The sequence below is a fragment of the Puma concolor genome, chromosome D1 (assembly GCF_028749965.1).
Source record: "Puma concolor isolate L17-30 chromosome D1, mPumCon1.1.hap2, whole genome shotgun sequence".
Lineage (NCBI taxonomy): Eukaryota > Metazoa > Chordata > Mammalia > Carnivora > Felidae > Puma > Puma concolor.
In genome coordinates, this window is record NC_141676.1 from 83,409,812 (window position 1) to 83,433,125 (window position 23,314).

The 23,314-nt window shown below is 34.5% G+C and overlaps 1 protein-coding gene across 2 annotated transcripts in view; it reads left to right on the forward strand.

Annotated features, from left to right (window-relative positions):
* ARHGAP42 (Rho GTPase activating protein 42) overlaps positions 1–23,314 on the forward strand; it is a 325,984-nt gene that overhangs the window by 247,813 nt on the left and 54,857 nt on the right. For both annotated transcript variants that reach the window (XM_086678623.1, XM_086678622.1), the window contains exons 7-12: positions 1,172–1,276; positions 3,413–3,542; positions 10,124–10,224; positions 12,140–12,249; positions 14,699–14,777; positions 16,605–16,644. In XM_086678623.1, coding sequence (XP_086534749.1) covers positions 1,172–1,276; positions 3,413–3,542; positions 10,124–10,224; positions 12,140–12,249; positions 14,699–14,777; positions 16,605–16,644 — 565 coding nt within the window. The remainder of the gene's footprint in view (positions 1–1,171; positions 1,277–3,412; positions 3,543–10,123; positions 10,225–12,139; positions 12,250–14,698; positions 14,778–16,604; positions 16,645–23,314) is intronic.

The window sequence follows — 23,314 nt, forward strand, 5'->3', positions numbered from 1 at the left end:
CCCTAGACATAGGAAATGGTGGGGTGTTTATTCACATATCAAAATTTCAAACTGTATTTCTTCTTTAGTTCAAAATAGTAGCTTATCGACATAATATGCTGTTTGAATTAAAAAAAAAAAAAACATGGGGCGCTTGGGTGGCTCAGTTGGTTAAGTGTCTGACTTCAGTTCAGGGCATATCACAGTTCATGGGTTCGAGCCCCTCATCGGGCTCTGTGCTGACAACTCAGAGCCAGGAGCCTGCTTCGGATTCTGTTGTCTCCCGCTCTCTCTGCCCCTCCCCCACTCACACTCTATCTCTCTCTCAAAATTAAATAAACATTAAAAAATTTTTAAAAAGCATTATTTCTCAAAAGCATTTTCTAACTTTATTGTAGGAAGAGATCAAATTGGTGGAGAAGTTTGTAATAAAAAATCCCAGTGAATTAAATGAAGAAAGTTAATAATGTTTCAGTTGTAATTACTCTCTGTAAACAACCATGTCCTGTAATGGAGAACCACTCTTGCTTTATGAATTAGACCCTAATAAATAAGTACATATGAGTTTGGGATTGGAAGGTTAGGATAATAGACATTGTAGTTTCCTAAAGAGGATTTTACTCTAATTCTTTAATGAAAGATCTGTATCCAGTTCCAGGTTGTTGCTCAACTCTTCCCTCTGATTTCAGTTCTTCTTACTACTTGCTGAAATGTTGTCTATTTAATACCCACATCAGTACTGCCACTTGAGAAATTTTTCTTAATTTTATCTGGCCAAATTCTTATTCCTTCCCTTGGGTACTCCTTATCTCTAATTCGCTGGTTTGTCTTCCTCACATCTGCACATGTTTATCTCTCTGTTTGGGTTAGAAGCTCTTCTAAGATGGGAACTATGTCACTTTGGCTTTTATCCTAATGGTCTGTCCTGGATATTTCTTCAATGCATTTGAATAGTAGAATAGTTAATAGAACAACTGTCCCACTCACTGTTTACCAAAAATGAAGTAAAAATTAGTTTTTGTGGTTTGTTTCACATTCATAACTCTAGTGTCTGCTTGCCAAACAAAGGGAGTTGAAAATTTATTAGGTTGAGGAATTAGAATGAAATATAATTTCCCAATTTATTATGTTTGGTGGTCATCTTTTTTTAAAACATATTTTCATAGTTTCTTTCATTTCTCTTTGTTTGCAGCTTTTGTCATTCTTGCAGGGTTTATTTACTTTTTACCACGAGGGATACGAACTCGCCCAAGAATTTGCACCATATAAGCAACAGCTTCAGTTCAACTTGCAGAACGTAAGACTATACCTATTTTTACTGCCTCTCCTTAGTGAATCAGATGATGACAAGGAAACTAATTATAATACAGCCAAACCTTGGAGTAGGTCAAAAATTTACCTAATTTAGAAAAGCCATTTAATAAATTTATTAAAATATTTTTTTTTCTAGCTCCTGGTTAAAAGTATACCAGGAAAGAGCTAATCATATGTTAGAAAAAGTTATGCTGGCAAGTTTCATAGAAATAAATATTACTGAGATATACATAATAGATACTTGGAAGGTTGGAAACTTTTGCCTTTATTCAGTGTTCTCATTGATTTACTGAGTGACCTCTGGCAAGTCTTACTTTCTGAAAGGGTAACATTTCTATATTTGTGAAATTAAGAGGTTGTACTTAAGCACTGAAGGAATGTCCTTTTTTCTCTCTCAAATTGTATATAACAAATATGATATTTTTATTTGAATTTGAATAATAATAATTAATTTGAATATGGTTTTTAAGGACTCATAATAATTGCTTTAAAGCTTAATTGAGAATTATTTACAAACATCATATTTTTGTTAGAGTTTATTTTGTAAGTTGTCTAATCCTTTTAATGTCCAGTTTCATAGTTATATAAATTCAGATTTGCAGATGATTAACATCACTTACATTAAAAAAATACAAAAACGTATCCAATCCATTATTGGATTATTGAACCTGACAAGAAAGTTCTAACTGTTGAGAATTTTGTATGAATGAACTTATTTCTGAAACCCTGATAATCTAGTACTCTATAGCCAAAATAGTTTGGAAAGTTTTCACTTCTTTTTCTATAAAAAGCTTGTCTTTCACTGCTTATCTGATTCTTGCCATTGTGGAGATGTTCAATAAATGGAACTATGGAGTTGGAATGTCCCATGAGAAATAGGTAATTGGATTTATTTAATTTATATTTTGGGTTTTAGCTTTTTTTTTAATCTAGATTTTCTAGCAGAATCAGTTTCACATGCAAGCCATTTCATTGTTTTTCAATATGGAACGCATTTGGACTTCTTCGTAAATACTAAAAGGGAAAATGATAAAGGCCAAAATATTTTTATTAAGATTCCTGCGATTCAAGAACAAGAGAGGAATGTAAAGTATTGGAAATTTTTCTGATTCTTATGTTTAAAAGAATTTGAAAAAAAAAGTTTAAAAAGTAGTAAAAGTGACAGGAAAATTTTCCTAACTTACTTTGGGATTCAATTATTTTATCATGGGCCATAACAAATTTTAGAGTTGGGTGGTGATAATTTTTATATTTCCAAACATATTGCTTGCTTCCAAACGTATTATTGAAATAATGTGGCCTGAATACAAAAGAGAGAGAAAAGCTTTAAGCTTTCTATGTCTTACTTTAAGTAAACTTGCTGTAATGTGAGTAAACTATTTTTTGTAATAGAAGATGTTACAACTAGGAAACCCATTCGTTTTTTGTTGTTGTTTTTTGTTTTTAATTTATTTAATTTATCTTTTTAATTTACATCCAAGACCCGGCAATTGCACTACTAGGTATTTATCCAAGGGATACAGGTATGCTGTTTCGAAGGGACACATGCACCCCAATGTTTATAGCAGCACTATCAACATTAGCCAAGTATGGAAAGAGCCCAAATGTCCATTGATGGATGAATAAAGTTGTGATATGTGTGTGTGTGTGTGTGTGTGTGTGTGTGTGTGTGTATACATACACGATGGAAACCCATTCGTTTTTATGAGTTAATTTATACACTGACCTCATGATTACTATTTCAAGATAAGTCTGCTTTTTTACCTTAGGTATTAATGAATATAAAACTCTATTTCATAAATATTATATTTTTAAATGTTATGATTTGAACCCTAAGGAATATTGTTAGAGTAGGAAATAGGAATAAAGTACATGCCCCCCACACACACACAGATTAAAAAAAACGAAAAACATGCAGAAGCTTATTCAGGAAAGTTTCACTAACGCAATTCAAAATCAGACCATAGGACTCAGCATGTACGATCAACGATGTGGTGTATAGTGCTGAGAGAATCAGAGTTATCCTTTGCACCATTTGTAGTTTTGAAACTTTAGGCTGGAAGTTCCTCAAAACTGGTAGGAAACAATGAATGAAACTGTTGTTTCTATTTACTTAAAGACAAGGAATAATTTTGAAAGTACTCGACAAGAAGTAGAGCGGTTGATGCAAAGAATGAAATCTGCCAACCAAGATTACAGACCACCCAGCCAGTGGACAATGGAAGGCTATCTTTATGTCCAGGAGAAACGTGAGTCACAAAGATGTAACTTAATGTCTCTTATAATTAACATTCTGTTTCTGTGAGATTTGACTTGGTTAGTGTTTTTTCCTTCAAATAGGGAGACTACAGTTCCTTACAGCTTTATCATATTTAGTCTGCTCTCCCACTACCACCATCAAAGTGAGGAAGTTTTTCCACATTTCGCCATCAGGATCTCCAAGTTGGCATATTATTGAACTTGGAACTTACAACCTTCACTGATGGTACGGTAACATGAGTTCAGTTTTAGAGTTTCATTGTGATAGCTAATCTCAATTTAAAGTTTGATGAAAAATTGAAATTCAAAGCCTTTATCAGTATGAATCATCCTGGTGACTATAATACTTTTATTTTCCCACAGCGTTATTTCATTTAATTGTGCTCCATCAGTTTTTAGGAGTAAAATTGGCAATCATGTAATGTCAAATTGGCACTCTTTACTTCCTGAGGTTAGGAAATAAGCATCAGACACAACAGGACATTATTATAATTGCCTCACACTAAGAAAGTTTTTCTCACAAAAATTAATAAAAACCCATCCAAACTTGTATAACTAGGGCTCTTTCTGCATGGTGCTTGCATTGAATGGAACAAGTTGGACCAAATTAAATGTTTCAAACCAGATATACCCTAATGCACCAATCTCCTACTGTTTGTGGTAAAGGAACAGTTGTCTTTATTTCCAATCCATTATGGATCTGTCCATAAAACACAAAGTCATGTGCTTGAATTTTGCAGTAATGCCAAATCACTGTACAAGTTTTGAAACGCTTATTTTTATTTTCTGTACTATTGTCATATATTGAGACTCAAAAACTACATAGAGTAGCACTACTCTGAAGTCTCCATATCAGTAGATGATAGATTAATGAAGTTGTTTTGGTTAGTTAGTAAGATGTTACAGTTAAAAGGTTTGAGATGGGAAAGCTGGAGATTCTGGGTTGGCTGTGAAAGTTTTTGACATAATGCAATATGATTACTAAAATGCCAGCACACTTTATGTTTGACATTCTCACTCAGGTGATGCTCATTTGTTGGATAGCAGTGTACAAGCAAATAATGATTAGTTCTAACAAACAAACTCAGCAAATATCTGTTACTGTACGGGTTAGATGATAGAGTGCTGCTGGCTCAGGAGATCTGGATTTGAGGATTTTCTCTTTCATCACGATCGACTTTGACCAGTGTGCTATCTTTGAATGTCAAAATAAATCTAATGACCTGCCTAGCTATTCTGTAATTAGACCATAATACATTGCTTTCACCATAATTTCATGAAAAAAAAACTAATTCATTTGTCATATACAAGGTATATGGATTTAACTCAGGACACTAAAGAAATTTTTGAATACTTGTTTTGAATAACTTCTTCAGATTTGAAAACCTCAGTGTGAGGGTACATTGAGCTTACATTTTGCATCAATAAAATATTTTGCTGAGCAGAAAAATGTATTGATAGAGAGGCTTGTTCAAACGTGTGTAGTAGAGGAGGTGCCATCCTCTTGCTTAAAGATTTTTTTTTATTCATTACAATTCAATAATGTTTTATGGCTTGACTTTTTTCTTTTTTGTTTTTATTCCCCAGTGTTGCACAGTTGCTAAAATCCTTATGGGTACACAATATTTTGTTCTAAGAAAAGAAAGATGGATTACCTAGCTAAATTATTTTGTACATTAATTTTCAAATACATCATGTTTATTTGCTACTTGCTAGTCCATCTCTTGGGCAAGGGTGTAGTTTACTTGTTCTCCATTTGTTGGACATTTCAGTCTGACTATAAGCATAGGCCCTTGAGTAACTTGGAGACTGCATCGGTGGACAAAATTCAGTATTTTGTGCACCCATCTGATGTTGGTATCTTGTGTTTTAAGATACATGACTTCCCCTCTGGGTCAGTCCTAGATGATTATAAAGCCCTTTTTGATATTGATGTTTCCCCTGAAATATGCTATCTCTTTAAATGATATCACCCACCTTCTTAGGCTGGAAACTGGAAATAAATACTTAACTCCTTAACTCCATTGTCTCCCTGTAACTTGGGGCCCACTCTTTGCATTTTATCTCCTTGGTAACCTTTGAACCCACACCTTCTCATCTCCACAGTCTTACAGTGGCCTCATAATTGTTCTCTTTCTGCCGCTAGGTTTGCCTGTCTATAATCCATCCTCTGTGGCACTTCCAGCACACCCCTCTACAATGCTAGCTTGTTGTGCTCATCCTGTGATGGCCCCTTAGTGGTGTGTGGCCTTTGAGACTTGCACATTTGGACTCTCTCACTTTCTTTCTTTAGCATGCTCTCCTTTCATGTTGCCTTCCTGCTCCTAAGAAAATTTCCTCTCGGTGTTCTCCATATCCACCTGCATTGTTTTTACAGCTTTAGTGAGGTACAGTTGGCATACAATGAATTGCAGATATTTAAAATGTATAATTTGATAAGTTTTGCCATATATATATATATATATATATATATATATATATATGCACCTGTGAAACTATGACCACTGACAACAATGAACATATTCATCAACTTCAAAAGTGCTCTCATGCCCCAATATAATCCCTCCCTTCTTTCTTTTCGTATTCACCATCTCCTCACTTCCCATTGCCTGGGGATTTTAAAAGAAAAATGAATGGATTTATATCCCTTTGGAATTATTTTTGTTTAATTTATTTTAAGAGAGAGTGCACATGCATGCTCACGAGCGGGGGAGGGGCAGAGAGAGAGGGAGACAATCCCAAACAGGCTACGAACTGTCAGCCCAGAGCTGGACGCAGGGCTCTAATTCACAAACTATGAGATTATAACCTGAGCCAAAGTCAAGAGTCAGACAGTTAACCTACTGACCACCCAGGCACCCATGGAATTATTTTTATACAGGGGACAAATATCCATAGCCCCTTTCCACTTTGTATATTTGAAAACATTTATAAGAAAATCAAACCAGTTCACATATTGATTGTACTGTTGCTGTATACTGAATGAATAAGTTCTGTGGGGAATAGAAGATGAGATAAAAAATTTGGCTTCAGGGTCTTTATTCTGTAGTGGAAGGCATAAGACACACTCATGCAATTAGAAACCAGTGATCATAAATATGAAAGCTGTAAATTGAGTGATAAATGGAGATGGATGTGATGGGGTAGTAGTAGGAGATCATTGCAGTTTGAACACAGAACCTCACTTTATCTAGATCTGTGGTTTTTATGTTACCCACTTCTGGGCATACATTAAATTGCATTCTAATGGATTTCATTTTAAACAGGAAGAGCATGGGTTCCTAAGTCAGAACTATGTTGAAATTCCATGCTTGCCACCTGTTAACTAGATGATACTTGAACAAACAATTTTCTGAGCTCAGTATTCTAATTTATAAAAGAAAAATACTCATACCCATCCAATAATGATGTTGCAAGAATAGAGATAATATATATAAAATGTCTCTATTATTAGTATTGGTGGATAATATTTACCATGAACATTTACTATTTTGTGCAATTTAGATTTATCTCATTAGATTCTTAAAACAACTATTGAGAAGTATTATTCTGCTAAAAATAACAATTCAATCACATGCCCTATTGATGGAGAAAGTAGCGCCATCTCCAGCTCCTAAGCTATATTTTTTTATATGTAAAATCCTCTTTATAATGTCTGACTTAACCTGCCTCTTCAGTGCAGTAGGTAGTGTGCATCAGTCTTATATAATGTCTGACTTTAGAAGTTTCTAGATAAAATGTTGGCGCTTGGTAGGTATTTAGTGAATGTTATTTTCTCTCATTCCACAAACATCATCTGAGCAACCTCAGATGATTAGTGGGTAAGATAATTAAGCTTGTTTTATTTTGCAACAGTAGAGATAAAATAAATTTTTATTTTCCCACACTTTTTTTAAAGGACTTCAGAATTTCTTGTCTAAGAACATCTGCTCTGCTCTGGCCTAGTGCCAAGCAACTTTAAAGGAAGTAGCATGTGTGTACAACAAACTTGAAGATTAAATACACAAGGTTCTATACTTCAGATGGAGGCAGGAAAAAACAATTTAGGTATAAAATGTCATCAGAGCATTACAGTAGTTTTATTTAAAAATTATTGCTAATATTGCTTCATAAATTGCTTCTTAATTAATAAAGTCACTATAAGTATTTTCATCCAGCCACTTCCACTAATCAGCTCTAAGCCTTTAAGTATTTTATACTGCATGTAACAGAATTATCAACAAGTATGCTTAAGTATTGTAGCGTGAAATGGCCCTAAAACAGAATTGAAGTTTATTACAATAATCCTTTATGATTAAAAAAGTATATAGCTATACCCTATAATTTTAACTCTGGAGTTGTTTAAGTATTTTAAAGCTAAATATGACACCAAGGGCACTGTTATTATAGAAAAAAAATTCAAATGGCTCATGAAACACTTTTATCAAGTGGTACATTGTTACATTACAATTTCTCACTTTTAAATATATGGTTATGAAACTAAGCCAGCAATAATATTGTACATAATTGTTGCTAGAAAGATCCAGGTGTTAAGCAGGATGGGAGCCTAGATGGAGAAGTTGTAGAGAAAACGGACTCCATTTTCAACCCAATTAGCCCACTCTGGCTTTTGAATACAGGATAATTGGCTTCTCTGTGGGAAAACTGAAGGTCTTCTACCTTAGTCATGGAAAAATTAAATCACCGTGCATCCCTATTCCTGGTGAAGCAGCAGCATCTAATTCCTTAAGGAGAATATAGGAGAATAATGTGGTATGCTATGGGAAAGAGTTGCACAGTATTTATAGGGGTAAAAATGAGCACTATACATATATAGCTTTCTTTTAAATGAAAATTAAAAGTTATTTTTACTTTAAGGAGTTGAGTTCACTTTTTTCGGATTAGTGGTAAGAGGAAATAACTCCAAGTTCAATGAGGTCTTAGAAAGATGAATGATTAATTCCTTCATTCATTTGTCAAGTATTTATTGAGAGACAGCTAATGTCTGGGCCTGTTCTAAGGATTAAGAATATACTAGTAAGGGGCGCCTGGGTGGCTCAGTTGGTTGAACATCTGATTCTTTATTGTGGGGTTGTGGGATCGAGCCCCACATCAGGCTTGGTGCTGAGTGTGGAGTCTGCTTGGGATTTTCTCTCCCTCTCTCTCTCTCTTTCTTTCTGATTCTTTATTTCAAGGTTGTGGGATCCAGCCCCGCATCAGACTTGGTGCTGAGTGTGGAGTCTGCTTGGGATTCTCTCTCTCTGTCTCTCTCTCTCTCTCTCTCTCTCTCTCTCCTTGCCCCTCTCCCCCACTCACATGTGCACTCTTTGTCTCTGTCTCTGTCTCTCTCTCTCAAAAAAAAAAAAAAAAGAAAAGAAAAAGAAAAAAGAAAAGAATATACTAACTAGTGAGCAGAACAACACATGTTCCTGCTGTATAGAGCTTTATAGTCTAGTGGCAGAAACAAACAATAAATAGAATAAATTCATAAAACTTATCATGTTTTAGATAGTGATAAATGCCAAGAAGAAAATAAAGCTAGAGAGATATAAGAAATATCAAGGTAAGAGTGTTGAGATGTTAGATATCTCTGCAGGAAAGGCTGTATTATAAAGGTGTCATTTAGGAAAAGATGTGAAGAAAGTAACAATGCAAACCATGCAGATAACTGAAGGAAAAGTAGTTCAGGCTGGAAGAAGAACAGGGTGTACAAATGCCGTGGGGTAGAAATGCATTCTCTCTGTTCAATAATCAGCAAGGGAGAGGGGCAGTATACCTAGAGCAGAGTATATAAGGCAGAAGGTACTAAGATGCGAGGACAGATCAGTAATGAGGGGCCAGAACATGTAGGGCCATTGTGTATAGTAATAGGTTCTTCGTCTTTTGTTTTTTAAGTCCTTTTTGAACTATTCATACTTTTAATGTTTATTTTTGAGAGAAAGACAGAGAGAGAGAGACAGAGCATGAGCGGGGAAGGGGCAGAGAGAGAGGGAGACAGAGAATCCCAAGCAGGCTCCAGGCTCTCAGCTGTCAACACAGAGCCTGACGCAAAGCTTGAACTCACAAACTGTGAGATCATGACTGAGCTGAAGTTGAATGCTTAACCTGCTAAGCCACCTGGGCACCCCAGCTGTTTGGTTTTTACCTGGAGTGAAGTGGGAAACCACTGGAGGGTTATAAGCAAAGTGGATGAAATGACCTGGCTAAAGTTTTAGTGGAGTTTCTGGCAGTTTTGAGAGTAAAGGACAAGGATATAAGTAAGGATATCAGTTATAGTAACTCAGGCTCTTTCTCATTGTTCCTACCTCTTTGGAATGTAAGATATGTCACTTTTACTGAGATAACTGAAATTCAGAGGTAATGTAACTCTTGAGCTACAAAAGAGTATCAGTGCTGCAAGTAAAGCCACGTTTGATTCCAAGACACTTTACCCCATACCACTCTTCCCCAACACTGGCCTTTCTCACAGTAAATATTCTAAACTTTCATGGCCTATGGAGATACTCAGTTGTGTATCATAGCCTCAAAAACTGTACAAACTTAGACATAAATCATTTATTAACAATCTGTAATGTTTGTTTCCTTACATCAGGGCCGCTTGGTTTTACATGGATTAAACATTATTGTACATATGATAAGGGAAGTAAAACATTTACAATGAGTGTTTCAGAAATGAAATCCAGTGGGAAAATGGTGAGTTTTCTTTTTTTAAAAAACTGAGTTTATTAGTTAAGTAATGGAAACAAAGCAAAAAAAAAATCACATTTGCTTGCTTTTCTAATAAACATGTAAACAATTTTTAAAAATCAAAAAGTCAAAAAAAGTCTTCTCAAAGTTCAGTGATCTTGATGACTTGAAAGAGTGGCCAGGATTTTCCTTTATCTCCTCATGGAATGTTTATAAGAGTGGAGTTCAATGTAGGGATCCTTCAGGAGACCACAGAGGTGTCCTCCCATATCCCTGGCAGCAGAGTTGTTTGTAGCTGGCAGCCCAGTAGAGACTGTCGGTGGCTGGACCAGGCTCAAGGACTCTGCATCTTTCCTCCAGGTGGCCTCTGTGGGAGGCTGCCTTTTGCCCCTGCATGCTGCTTCCTCTTCTAAACTGTGTGCTGTTTACTGAAATGCTGGCCAGCAAACTTTCTCAGAAGAATCAATTGATGCCCATTTACCCCAAAAGTAAATTGGTCACTGAATGTCTCGCATGGCTAGTGAACAATATAGAACAAAGTGTACTTTATATAAGGAAGTGCTACTGCTACAGAGTGCAGCACCTTTATTGTGTAGAGGTTACAATCTTTTTGAGTTATGGTATGAATATGGCAAGTGACTGGACTTAAGAATTAGATAATTTAAAGCCATATCATCTAAGAATCCTAGAGCTGAGAGTTATCCTAAAGATTATTTAGTCTAGCCTTATTTTGAAAGATTAGAAAATCGAGGTAAGTGACTCACCTGGCTAATTTGTGGTATAGATCATAGCAGAGGTAAATGTTGATCTAACTTAGGTATATACTCAAATACATCAGCTGAAACTTATTGTGCTTGGGCATTCAATAGAGTCTAATAATTCAAATGGAGAGACAGACTATAAAGGAGAACATACCAGAGCAAAAGTAACCTTCAATTCCTGCCATCATGAGAAGTTAAGTGCTGTAATCATGCTAGTTTGTACTTTAAAGGTTTCATAAGAAAAGATATTGCCTGAAAGCCCGCTTATGTGACAGTCAGTGAGCTGTTAACAAGTAGACCAAGCCAAACTTCTGCTAATAAATAAATCTATGATCTTTGTAACCAAAGATAGTAGAATTAACCAGACATTAGGTAAACATTCCCCTTAAGGTGACTGGTGTCTCAGGTATATAGAAGAGAATTCTTACAGCTTCAGCTTGTGTTGGATCTTATCCAAACAGTTGTGGTTTCACTAGTAGAATAGCAGTTGGTTATCAGCAGAGCAGTCATGTGTTGTGTATGAAAGCCATACATTTATAGCAAGCAAATACTAGAAATGTATTATTTTGGTAGCTCTCCTGAGACTTTGAACCAATTATCATTTAATACTATAAGACTTTAATACACACACACACACACACACACACACACGTGCACACATACTTGCTCACGTGTGTGCCCCCTCCCACACACACACACAGATAAACAATACTAATCTCTTAGCAACCTTGGGCATTTGATTCAGAGCAACAGTGTTGTATCCTGACAAGCATTCTGTATATCTAATTGTGACATTAAGGTAACTGTGATATAACACCTTCTGTAAATCTGAAGTCCTAAACAATGTACATTGTAGAGCTATTTAACATAAGTTTAAGTATTTAAGACCACTAGACAGGCATGCCACAAAATTATTTAAGTAATATGAATATATGTGATTAATTTATTAAAAAACAGTTTGTATTATAATTGAGCAGTTAACATTAGGCAAAAAGTCTGTATTCAGAGGACAGGATGTGATTATGACCTTTATATATAACCTTTAAGTTAACTTTTTTTAAAAATTAACATTTTAATGGAAGCAACCTTAGATGGCATATTTAATATTTTTCAGTTGCCCTTGTCATCACGTCAATAATGTGTTCCTCTTCTTGTTTCAGAATGGCCTCGTTACTGGTTCACCAGAAATGTTTAAATTGAAATCTTGTATCCGACGGAAGACAGATTCAATTGACAAACGATTCTGCTTTGACATAGAAGTAATTGAAAGGTTTGAGGTTTTATTTTTACTTTATATTTTTAATATGCTAAATTATTTGTTTCTGTGTTTAGATATAAGTATGAAACAGTATACAGGTACTTGTTTTTCAGTCTTTAAAAACAGTATGCATATTTATTTCATTCTTTTATGTATTTATTCAACAAATATATATTGCATGATGCATTCAATAAATAAATCAGACACAGAATGCTAGCAAAAAGCAACATCACTCAAAGAAGAATTTGGGAAATCAACATAAATGACTACATTAAGGGATTTGTGGTGGACTTGAGTTCCCTTTACTATGAATGATCCTGACAACATTGTTCACCATGCCTGGGTAAGCCTTTTTGTGGACTTTTGAAGCCTGGTAGCCTTGCTTCCAAGGAATAATAAGACAGCTGGGAATGCCATTAGTTTCCTTCAGCCAGTGAAATTCAGTGCCTCCTCTGGGCAGAGCACCGTTCTGGACATTGGGACATTGGGAGAGACATAAATGTTGCACATGTGAGTTTATAATCTAATGGGGATATTTAGCTCTACTTTTTTTTTCCTTGTATCAATACAAGAAGAACAGAAACTAAATATGGACAGATATACTTCTTTCTCTCTATTCTATTCCACAATCTATTTCTCTTCCCCTGCATTACTACCATACTTTTCTGAATACTGTAGCTTTGTGTGAATGCACTATTTAAAATGCTTACTCTATATACTCTTATAAACTATAGTTTACATATATGTCGCTTATAACTACTCAGTAGGGCAAGGCCCCCATTTTTTATGCTTCTTTCAATAGTGGCGCCTGGGTCTCCCCCTCTCTCTGCCCCTCCCCTGCTTACTCTCTGTGTCTGTCTCTCAATAATAAATAAACGTTAAACTTTTTTTTAATTGTATTAAATATTTTGGCCCTGTGGTTTTGCGTTTTATGAATCTGCTTATTAAGTTTCCCTTTGTCTCCACAAAAATCCTTTGGGGTTTTTGATTTGGAGTAGCATTGAAGTTGTTAATTAATTGATGGACAGTTGAACTCTTTTTGAATATTTTACATATTTTTTTTAGATTTATTCTTGTCTCTTCATTTTATTGCAATTTTGAATAGAATTCATTAGTATATATTTTTTTCCTAATGTTTGAGGCTCATGGATAGAAAGGCTATTAATCTTTTTAATATATCAATCTATACCCAGCATAGTTGTTGAGCTCCTTATTGGTTTTAATAGTTTGTGGTAGGAACTTCTGTATTTTCTATGTACACAAATACAAACATGTTAGTAATTTTTCTTTATTTCAGCAGCACTTTTTGGTTCTGTAACCCTGAGGCACATTGTTAAATTCTGCTTTAGTTTGCTCATCTGTAAGGATAAGGATAATAAGTAGTCACCTCAAAGGGTTCCTATGAGGATAAAATGAGATAAGAAAGGTAACATTTACAACATAGTGCCTGGCACATAATAAACAGCCAATGAATATTGATTATTATTTTATTATTTCTGTTTATAGTGGCTTAGATTTTCTAAGATCAAGTGATCACGATCTTCACATACATTTTTCTTTTTCCTGTCATTCCAATGATCTATTTTCCTGTTTACACAAGGCATAATATGCCTTCGTCACAGTTTTAAGTCATACTGGTTTTTAATCATACAATATTTAAATGAAATTTCCTCCTCAGTGTATCTCTTCACAGAGCCCTTTAATTTCCTGTTCAAATTTATTTTCTGGATAATTTGCAGTTAACTAGATCAATTTTACTATTTCTGGATTTCCTGTCTTTTTCTGTCTTATATTGCTTTCCTCCTTCCCTTTTCTTACTTTCTCTCTTGAAGTGTGTATGTATCCTCAAGTAACTATTTCAGAATGGGTACATGGGAAAAATTGTTTTTAAATGAATTAATTTTAATATTGTGATCATGATATAGATAAACACTTTGGTTTTAATGTCTTCTTAATAATTAACTAGGTATGGTATGAAACTTTTCATATTACTATATACTCATTGAAATTATTTTTAGTGACTAGATTGTACCACATTGGGGTCATAATCTTAATCATTCTAATATTGGAGAATGTTTAGGTGGTTCTGGACTTTGGTGAATGCTTTTTGGCCATTTCAGAGGAAAGAGTTTGAAACTAGCCTCCTTCAGGCAGTCATACCTAAACCAGTGATTTTACTACCTGCAACCATTAGAATTAAAAATGTGTGTGTGTGTGTGTGTGTGTGTGTGTGTGTGTGTGTGTCTCCTCATAGTAATTTTTCTAAAAGGAACCATGTCTTTTTCTTTTCATTTTTTAAATTCTTTTTTTCTTCTCTTTTCTTTTTTTCCTCTCTTTTCATTTTTTTCTTTCCTGCTTTTTCTTAAAATTTTACCTTTACTTTTAAAACCACAAAAAAATAATAAATGGGTGAAGACATAACAGGAATAAATTAAATATATAAAACATTTGTTTTTAATAGGCATGGAATCATCACATTACAGGCATTCTCAGAAGCTAATCGGAAACTCTGGCTCGAAGCCATGGATGGGAAAGAACCAGTAAGAATTTTGATTTTATTGTTCTAGGGGCACCTGGGTGGCTCAGTTGATTAAGTGTCTGACTTCAGCTTAGCTCACGGTTCATGGGTTTGAGCCCTGTGTTGGGCTCTGTGCTGACAGCTCAGAGCCTAGAGACTGCTTCGGATTCTTTGTCTGCCTCTCTCTCTGTCCCTCCCCTGCTCCTGCTCTGTTTCTCAAATAAATAAATAAATAAATAAATAAATAAATAAATAAATAATGTTAAAAATAAATGTTAATTTTTTTTTTTTAGATTTTATTGTTCTAATTACAAAGTATATCTGGATTTTTTGTCTGTAGTATATTTGAAAATATTAATACAGCAAATCAGAGGAGTAGAGACTCTTACTGTTTTTCTGGTATTGTCTCACTGGTACATAACACCAACTTTCTAATTTGTTTCTCAGGATAACTTCCAGGACTAATTTAAAATCCTAAAATTACTTTTTAACAAATTACTTACCATGAACTTGGCTGTACTGATTTGATTATTTTATTCAGTTAATAATAAAGTCCTCACTCTTTGCAAGGCCTGTGTTAGGCTTTATGATCAGTGTGATGAGCAAAGGTTTAGGGTAAGAACTAATCCTGTGGTCTATATCATTGTTTAAAAATCTCATTTGGGGGAGTGGAAGGAAAAAAAAAAGGTTAGGAAGGGAGGGAGCCAAAACATAAGAGACTCTTAAAAACTGAGAACAAACTGAGGGTTGATGGGGGATGGGAGATGGGTACTGAGGAGGGCACCTGCTGGGATGAGCGCTGGGTGTTGTATAGAAACCAATTTGACAATAAATTTCATATTAAAAAAAAAGTCTCATTTGGTAAAACTGCCTTGTGGCTTGACATTTTCCCTCCCGTCCATATCTTCACTGTTTTAATAGTTATTTTGATGTGGCCATGATAATTTACTTAAAATTATTAGGGAGGCTGATGTAAAAAGGAATAAATCATCGATCACTGTCTGTTTTCTTTATGAAGAACACCACATTGGATGGTTGGAGGTATGAGCACACAGAGAAAATAGGAGGCCCTGCCCTATCCATTGAAAACTATCCTTTAGTTGGCAAATAATTTGTGAACAACCTTGGTGCAGAGTACCTGTGCAACAACAGAACTATATAAAGTGTGGACCCTAGGCTTTGAGGCCATCCCTCAAACTGTTACCAATCCACAATAAAATGGGTGCAGAAAGTATGATTAAGCATCTGGAAAATTTTATAGCAATTAGAAGTAGTCATTTTACACCTATTGAGTTTAATAATAAAAATTTTGGACTCTGCGCCTATTCTTTATAGTGTTTATTATGTTTTAATTTTATTATAACTTACAAAAGTATCAGCCAATTACAGACTAAAAAGTAAAACAAAAGGACTTGACTCTTTGCCACTAATAGTTGAGAGGTAAGCCGTGACCTAAAGCAAATATAGAAGACAATGTGATAGCTCAAGTACAAGTTAAGCTTGTACGTGTTGAGAACAAAATGCTAAGGAGATAATTTGAGGAAGCAGCAATCTGGTAAAATCTGTCATGAAATCCTTCCTGAAGAAGGAATACATACTATGCATCATGTTGGGTAATAGAATGAGATACATAAATCAAATGGAAAGCGCTAGAACTTTGCCCAGGGCTGGATAGCCATGATGGAAAGGCTTGGGAAGCAAGGTTGGTTGATAGGGTAGGGAAATGGCTCTATGGACATACTAGTTGTAAGATCTTGAAATCAAGATACTCATTTTGTGTATCATTGTACCAATATCGCCCTGTTTCTGTGCTGGGTCATTAACTGATCAGACTTCCTTTGTTTTTCAGATTTACACCCTGCCTGCCATTATTAGCAAGAAAGAAGAAAGTAAGTCACTTTAATAATTATTTAAAATTTTATCATAGTTTTTTTTTTCTTTTTTATCACAAAAGTATTATGTGATATTAAGAGTTAATTCTGGGAAAATAATAGAAACATATCATAAGTCTGATGGTGAAGCAAATTTAAAACTTTCATTCAGAGAAGTTTCTCAAGTCAAAGGCATTAAACTACTGGTGTTTGAGTAACCAAAATTAGTTTTTACTTATTTGGTGTTTATTTACTTATAGGTATGTACCTTGCTTTATCCCAGGAAGAGATTTGAAGCAATTGATATTTAGTTGATTTTTAAAATATTTTTAATGGCAGTAAGGGCTTCTTTATTTTAGTTTCTCTGTGCCATTGACAAGACTGAAGACATGAATACTTTGTACCCAAGAGTGTGATGTTATAAGACATTGTCCATAACACATGGGATATATAGGAAAACCTGTTTTCTCAATGTAGAATTGCTGAGTCCTTAGTAGCAAAACATTCTTATTAAACACATTTTATGTGTTTTTCCATAACATTCTCAATCCTCCTTAATCATCTGCTACCTTCTTTCCACCTTTTACCCTTGGTTATTTTAGAATATTTTCATATGTACCTTATGTAGTCAGATTATTTGACATTTAAAATTAGTCTGTATATTTATTTCTAAGGTTATGTATACATCTTCTAAAGCAATTTCAAGTTTTATTTAACTCAATTGACTTTCTCTCATGATGTCTAAATTTATTTTTAAAACAGGCTAATTTTTAAATTGCTAATAAAATGCAACTGAGAAAGGAGTAAAAATAAAAACTGGGAAAGCGTTCATTTGAAAATCATAAATATTAAGTGTATGAAAAAACCTATTACTTTAAATGAATGAAATGCTTCCTAGTGATTAATTTCAGAAATTATCAAAAGAAAAAGCATGATTTAAAATACCCCTCGGATGCCTGAGTGGCTCAGTTGGTTAAGTGTCCGACTCTTGATTTTGGCTCAGGTCATGATCTCAGGGTCGTGAGATCGAGTCTCACGTCGAGCACCATGCTAAATGTGGAGCCTGCTTAAGATTCTCTCTCTCCCTCTGTCTCTACCTCTCTCTCTGTCTCTCTCAAAAAAAAGATACTCCTAATGTTAGAGACTTGGAAAATTATTTCCGGTTTTTACTCTTGCATTTCTTTATTGCAAATCAAGGAAAGTGATTAGTATAAAATCTTCATTGCCTGCTTACATCTAATCACAGAAATATTAACCAACAGATAAGTACCAAATGTTCATTCTAAATAGTTACCTAAAGAGCAATATGTTGTATAATTTGCATTTGAGTAGAGTTTGAAATGTGTTTTCTAATACTGGTTTCATTTTTCATATACTGGTTTCTTTCAAAAGAAAGATAGTTCTTTTAGATTCAAATGAACTACTCAAGGATGAATTTTTGGAAAAAACTGAACCTATATATGGTATTGAATAAAGCTCTAAATAGGGACGTGGTCAAGTCAGTGAGAATATATTTGAACAGTAATGCATTTCTGGAAACTAGGGTCTGTAAAATAATTAGAAAATTTGAATAAGGAGGTTGTCACATGTTCTTATGCTGTTATGAAACGGCATCATGCTTCTTCAGTGCCTTAAAGACTTTTCCAGAAATCTACTTTCTGGTAGCCTTAGCCACCTGAAACATCACTATGCCATCATTTATAATTATAAAATGTTTTTTGTTTTGTTTTGGTTTGGTTTTTTTCAGAAAAATAGCTATCCTACAGTCCATGTGTTTGTGTCATTTCTCACATTTTGCTTTTGGTATAGTGTTTTAGTATCCGACTTATTAGTTCTCTGAGCAACTTGTGACAGAACCTTGTAGCCTTCTTCATAGTACTTAACACAGGCCTTCCATGAGATGTGTGCTCAGCACACATTTGCTTTTACTGTTGCTCTGAGTACCAGTAGGCTTTTGTTGCCCAAGGGAAGATTTTGATGATAGAAAAGAATATTATAATTATGTTTGCTTCATTAGTATGTAGTGCTCAAAGTTATAAATCTTAACCCTAGTTTCAAGTTTTATTTTTATTATTTTATCTTAAGCTGTATTTTTTTCTTTCAGCCTATTTTTAATCAATGTACAGATCTTATTTTATGTATAAATATCCTAATTTTTAAAAATGTTTTCATTTTGTTTTTATAACTTTGATAGAATTCCCCCATTTATACATTTAATCAGTGAAGCTTTTTTAGACATACAAATTATAATTACAAAACTAGTAAATTTTATTCACCCAAATGCAGCACCCTAATGAAACAAGTTTGTGATTCTGGCTAATATAATCTTTCTAAACCTGTGGTATCTTCTGTAATCTAATAAATTGACTTATAAATGCTGAAATTAATATCCCTTTAACTGTTCTAAACATTCTAAATAAATCACACACAAAATTACGTAGTGATTTCAAGAGGTCTTACTATGTGGACATAAAGTCAACTTATCCAAAATCATCCTTGTTTCTGATTGTTTTTCCACATTCTTGGAGATTCAGATTTTCTCACCCAAAGAGAATCACTATTCTATTGAAAAGACAAGACAATGGCATGTACCATCAATAAAAAGAAACTCTGGCTAATGGAGGACAGGATTAAATGTACCTTTTAGAAATAAGCTCCCTGCAGCTGAGGGGTAGACATTTTGGTATTGATAACGTAGGTGAACAAGGTTTTCTAAACATTCCTCAACCCAACATGCAATGAAGTCCCTTTCCCTGAAATGACCTGCCTCTCAGACAAGTTGAGAGGCTTTCCTGGTCCTCAGAATTTAACATTTTTGCATGTAATTTTTAATGTTTTACTACATCAAAGTCTAAAATGTATTAATGGAACTTTGAATCTCTGGTCAGACGGTAATCTTACCTCTTATCTCTTTTATCATGTGTCTTATCAATATACCACTATTTTACTAGTGATTTAACAACTTACAGGATATACGTGAACGCTTAATGGTATTCTAGATTCAAGCATATGGTCCTTTTTAACCTGAAAGAAGTGTCATGTTTTCTTCCTAGCAACATGTCCAGAATTTTACCTGTTTCAGTTTAAAATTATATTCCAGTGATGGTGAAGTTCTCAGACCTCTTTTTTAAATCTTGAATTAATCAAGCAACCTCATCATATTGGGAGTTCAGAGCAGCTTTTATCTTTATGTTCACCTCTTCTACCATTTTTCTAGATATCATCCTGTTTTTTTGAGATCTCTGTGTTCCTTTTAGACATTTGACTACTTTCCAGAGTGGAATTATGTCAATTTCCATCAATAACTTCTCAGTTGTTATTTGAAACCAGTGCTAGTCTTGATTCATTTGCCAAATTGGGAAATGCATCTTTATAGCTTTGGTAATTCAGATGGATTCTGTTTATCATAAAATGCTCTAGCTATCCTTTGGAAACTCAGTTTTGTATGGGATGTGTTTGTGTTTTTGAACTGATAAGGCTAATAATGAACCTTAGGATAGTAAAATATAAAAACTCAGGTAAAAATGTGTTTTCAATGTCAACCATTAAAAGTGGTTGCGTTTGTGCTTTCACTAAAAAGCCTAATGGTAATAGAGCAAAAACTATCTAGCATCCTAAAATAGAGCCATACTGTGAATATACAGAGAAGATATACTATGAAATGAAGAGTAAAACTATTCTTTCACTGTTACGAGACTATTTTTTATAAACCTAACGTGAAAAAATCTCAGGACTTTGTGGTTTTTGAACTATAGATGCTGCAAATAAGACTAGCCTGTAATTCAGTAGAGAAGGAAAGTTTAACTCATCTTAACAACAACAAAAAAGCATCAAGTACAAAAACTGAAAAATTGGTCCACAAATGCTTTTCTGGTTGTAAAAAATGCTTGCTACAGTATTCTTTTCTTGAAATTCTAAGACTTTGGGAATGCATACACTTTGAGAATAGCAATGTCTATTATCATTATTAAACAGATATTATTAGGTAAGATTAGAACTAAACTCTCCCTCAAGCTATACCATTAGGTATGTTTTGTTAAAGAATAACACACCAATAGTTCTCCATATTTGAGCCCACTTTCAAAAAAACAATTTTTTTTTGTTTCACTAAGTTTTTATTTTAATTCCAGTAGAGTTAACATACAGTGTTATATTAGTTTCAAGAGTACACTATAGTGATTCAACAATTCTATACATTACTCAATGCTCATCATGGTAAGTCTTCCTTTAATCATCCTTACCTATTTCACCTATCACCCCCTTCTGGTAACCACTAGTTTGTTCTCTGTAGTTAAGAGAATGGTTCTTGGTTTGTCTTTTGCTCTCCTATGTTTTGTTTGTTAAATTCCACGTATGAGTGAAATTGTATGGCATTTGTCTTTCTCTGACTGATTTATTTCACTAGACATACTTTCTAGCTGCATCTATGTCATTGCAGATGGCAAGATTTCATTCCTTTTGATGTATAAGTAATATTCCATTTTATGTATATATGCCACATCTTCTTTATTCATTCATGAATCAATGGACACTTGGGCTGCTTCCATAATATGGCTATTGAGAATAATGCTACAGTAAACATATGGGTGCATGTATCCCTTTGAATTAGTGTTTTTGTATTTGGGGGGTAAATACCCAGTAATATGATGACTGGATTGGAGGGTAGTTCAATTTTTTTAAGTTTTAATTCCAGTCTAGTCAACATACAGTGTTCTATTAGTTTCAAGTGTACAATATAGTGATTCAGTAAACCCATACATCATCCAGTGCTCATCACAGTCTACTTCTTAATCCCTATCACCTATTTCACTGATTCCCCACCTACCTCCCCTGTGATAACCATGTTTGTTCTCTGTGGTGAAGAGTCTGTTTCTTGGTTTCTCTCTCTTAAATTCCACATATGAGTGAAATCATATGGTATTTGTCTTTTTCTGACTGACTTATTTCACTTAGCGTTACACTCTCTAGCTGCATCCATGTTGTTGCAAATGGTAATATTTCATTCTTTTTTATGGTTTAGTAATATTCCATTCTGTATATATACCACATCTTCTTTACCCATTCATCTGTTAGTGGACACTTTGGCTGCTTCCATAGTTTGGCTATTGTAAATTATACTGCAATAAAGATAGAGGCACATATATCTTTTTGAATTAGTGTTTTTGTATTCTTTGGGTAAATACTCAGTAGTGTGATTCCTGGGTAATAGGGTAGTTCTATTTTTAATTTTTTGAGGAACCTCCATACTATCTTCCATGGTGGCTGCACCAGTTTGTATTTCCACCCAATAGTGCACAAGCGTTCCTTTTTCTCCTCCTCATCCTAGCCAACTTTTGTTGTTTCTTGTATTTTTTTTTTTATTTTAGTCATTCTGATAGGGGTGAGGTGATCTCTCATTGTTTTGATTTGCATTTTCCTGATGATGAGTGATGTTGAATATCTTTTCATGTGTCTGCTGGTCATCTGAATGTCTTCTTTGGAGAAATGTCTGTCCATGTCTTCTGCCCATTTTTAAAAAAAAAAATGTTTAATGTTTATTTCATTTTTGAGAAAGAGAGAGAAAAAGGAGAGACAATGAGCAGGGGAGACAGAGACAGAATCTGTAACAGGCTCCAGGCTCTGAGCTGTCAGCACAGAGCCCGGTGTGGGATCTGATCCCACAAACCATGAGATCATAATCTGAGCTGAAGTTGGATGGTTAACCAACTGAGCCACCCAGGTGGCCCCTTTTCTGCCCATTTTTTAATTGGATCATTTGTTTTTGGGTGTTGACTTATATAAGTTCTTTGTATATTTTTTTGATGCTAACCGTTTATCAGATTGTCATTTGCAAATATATACTCTCATTCAGTAGACTTTTAGCTTTGTTGGTTGTTTCCTTTGCACTACAGAAGCTTTTTGCTTTGATGTAGTCCCAGTAGTTTATTTTTGCTTTTATTTCACTTGCTTCAGAAGACATATCGAGAAAAATGTTGTTACAGCCAATGTTGGAGAAATTACTGGCTGTGCTCTCTTCTAGGATTTTTGTGGTTTCAGGTCTCACATTTAAGTCCTTAATCCATTTTGAGTTGATTTTTGTGTATGGTGTAAGAAAGCGGTCCAGTTTCATTCTTTTGCATGTAGCAGTTCATTTTTCCCAGCACTATCTGTTGAAGAGACCATCTTTTTCCCATTGTAAACTCTTCCCTCCTTTTTCAAAGATAAGTTGGCTTTATTTCCAGGCTTTCTATTCTATTCTGTTGATCTGTGTATCTGTTTTTGTGCCAGTACCATACTGTTTGAAGCAAATTATTTTTTGTGAAAAAACTTCTATGTCCCAAAATCTTCATCTTGGGACTAGTTGTTAAAGAGATAGAGGCAGTTGTCACTTTTCCTAGGCTTGCTTGCTCTGCATTCTCTGTTGGTACCCTGAGGCTTGTCCCCACTCAAACATGTTTTGTGTGATGATTTTTCAGTTGGTCCTTCTACCCTAGGTCTGGAGAAAGTGAGAACTGTGAGAGAAAAGGTACTAAATTATCATTCTCTCATGCAGTTTGGTTCATCAGTATTCCATTGTGTACTTACTTTATTCCAGGTATTGTAAATGGGAAAAAAGAAGTCCTTTCAAATGATGTTTCTGCTAATGAAAGTCATGATTTGGTCACATAAATAACAGTCACTCAACATTCAGTCCTCATGTACATGTCTA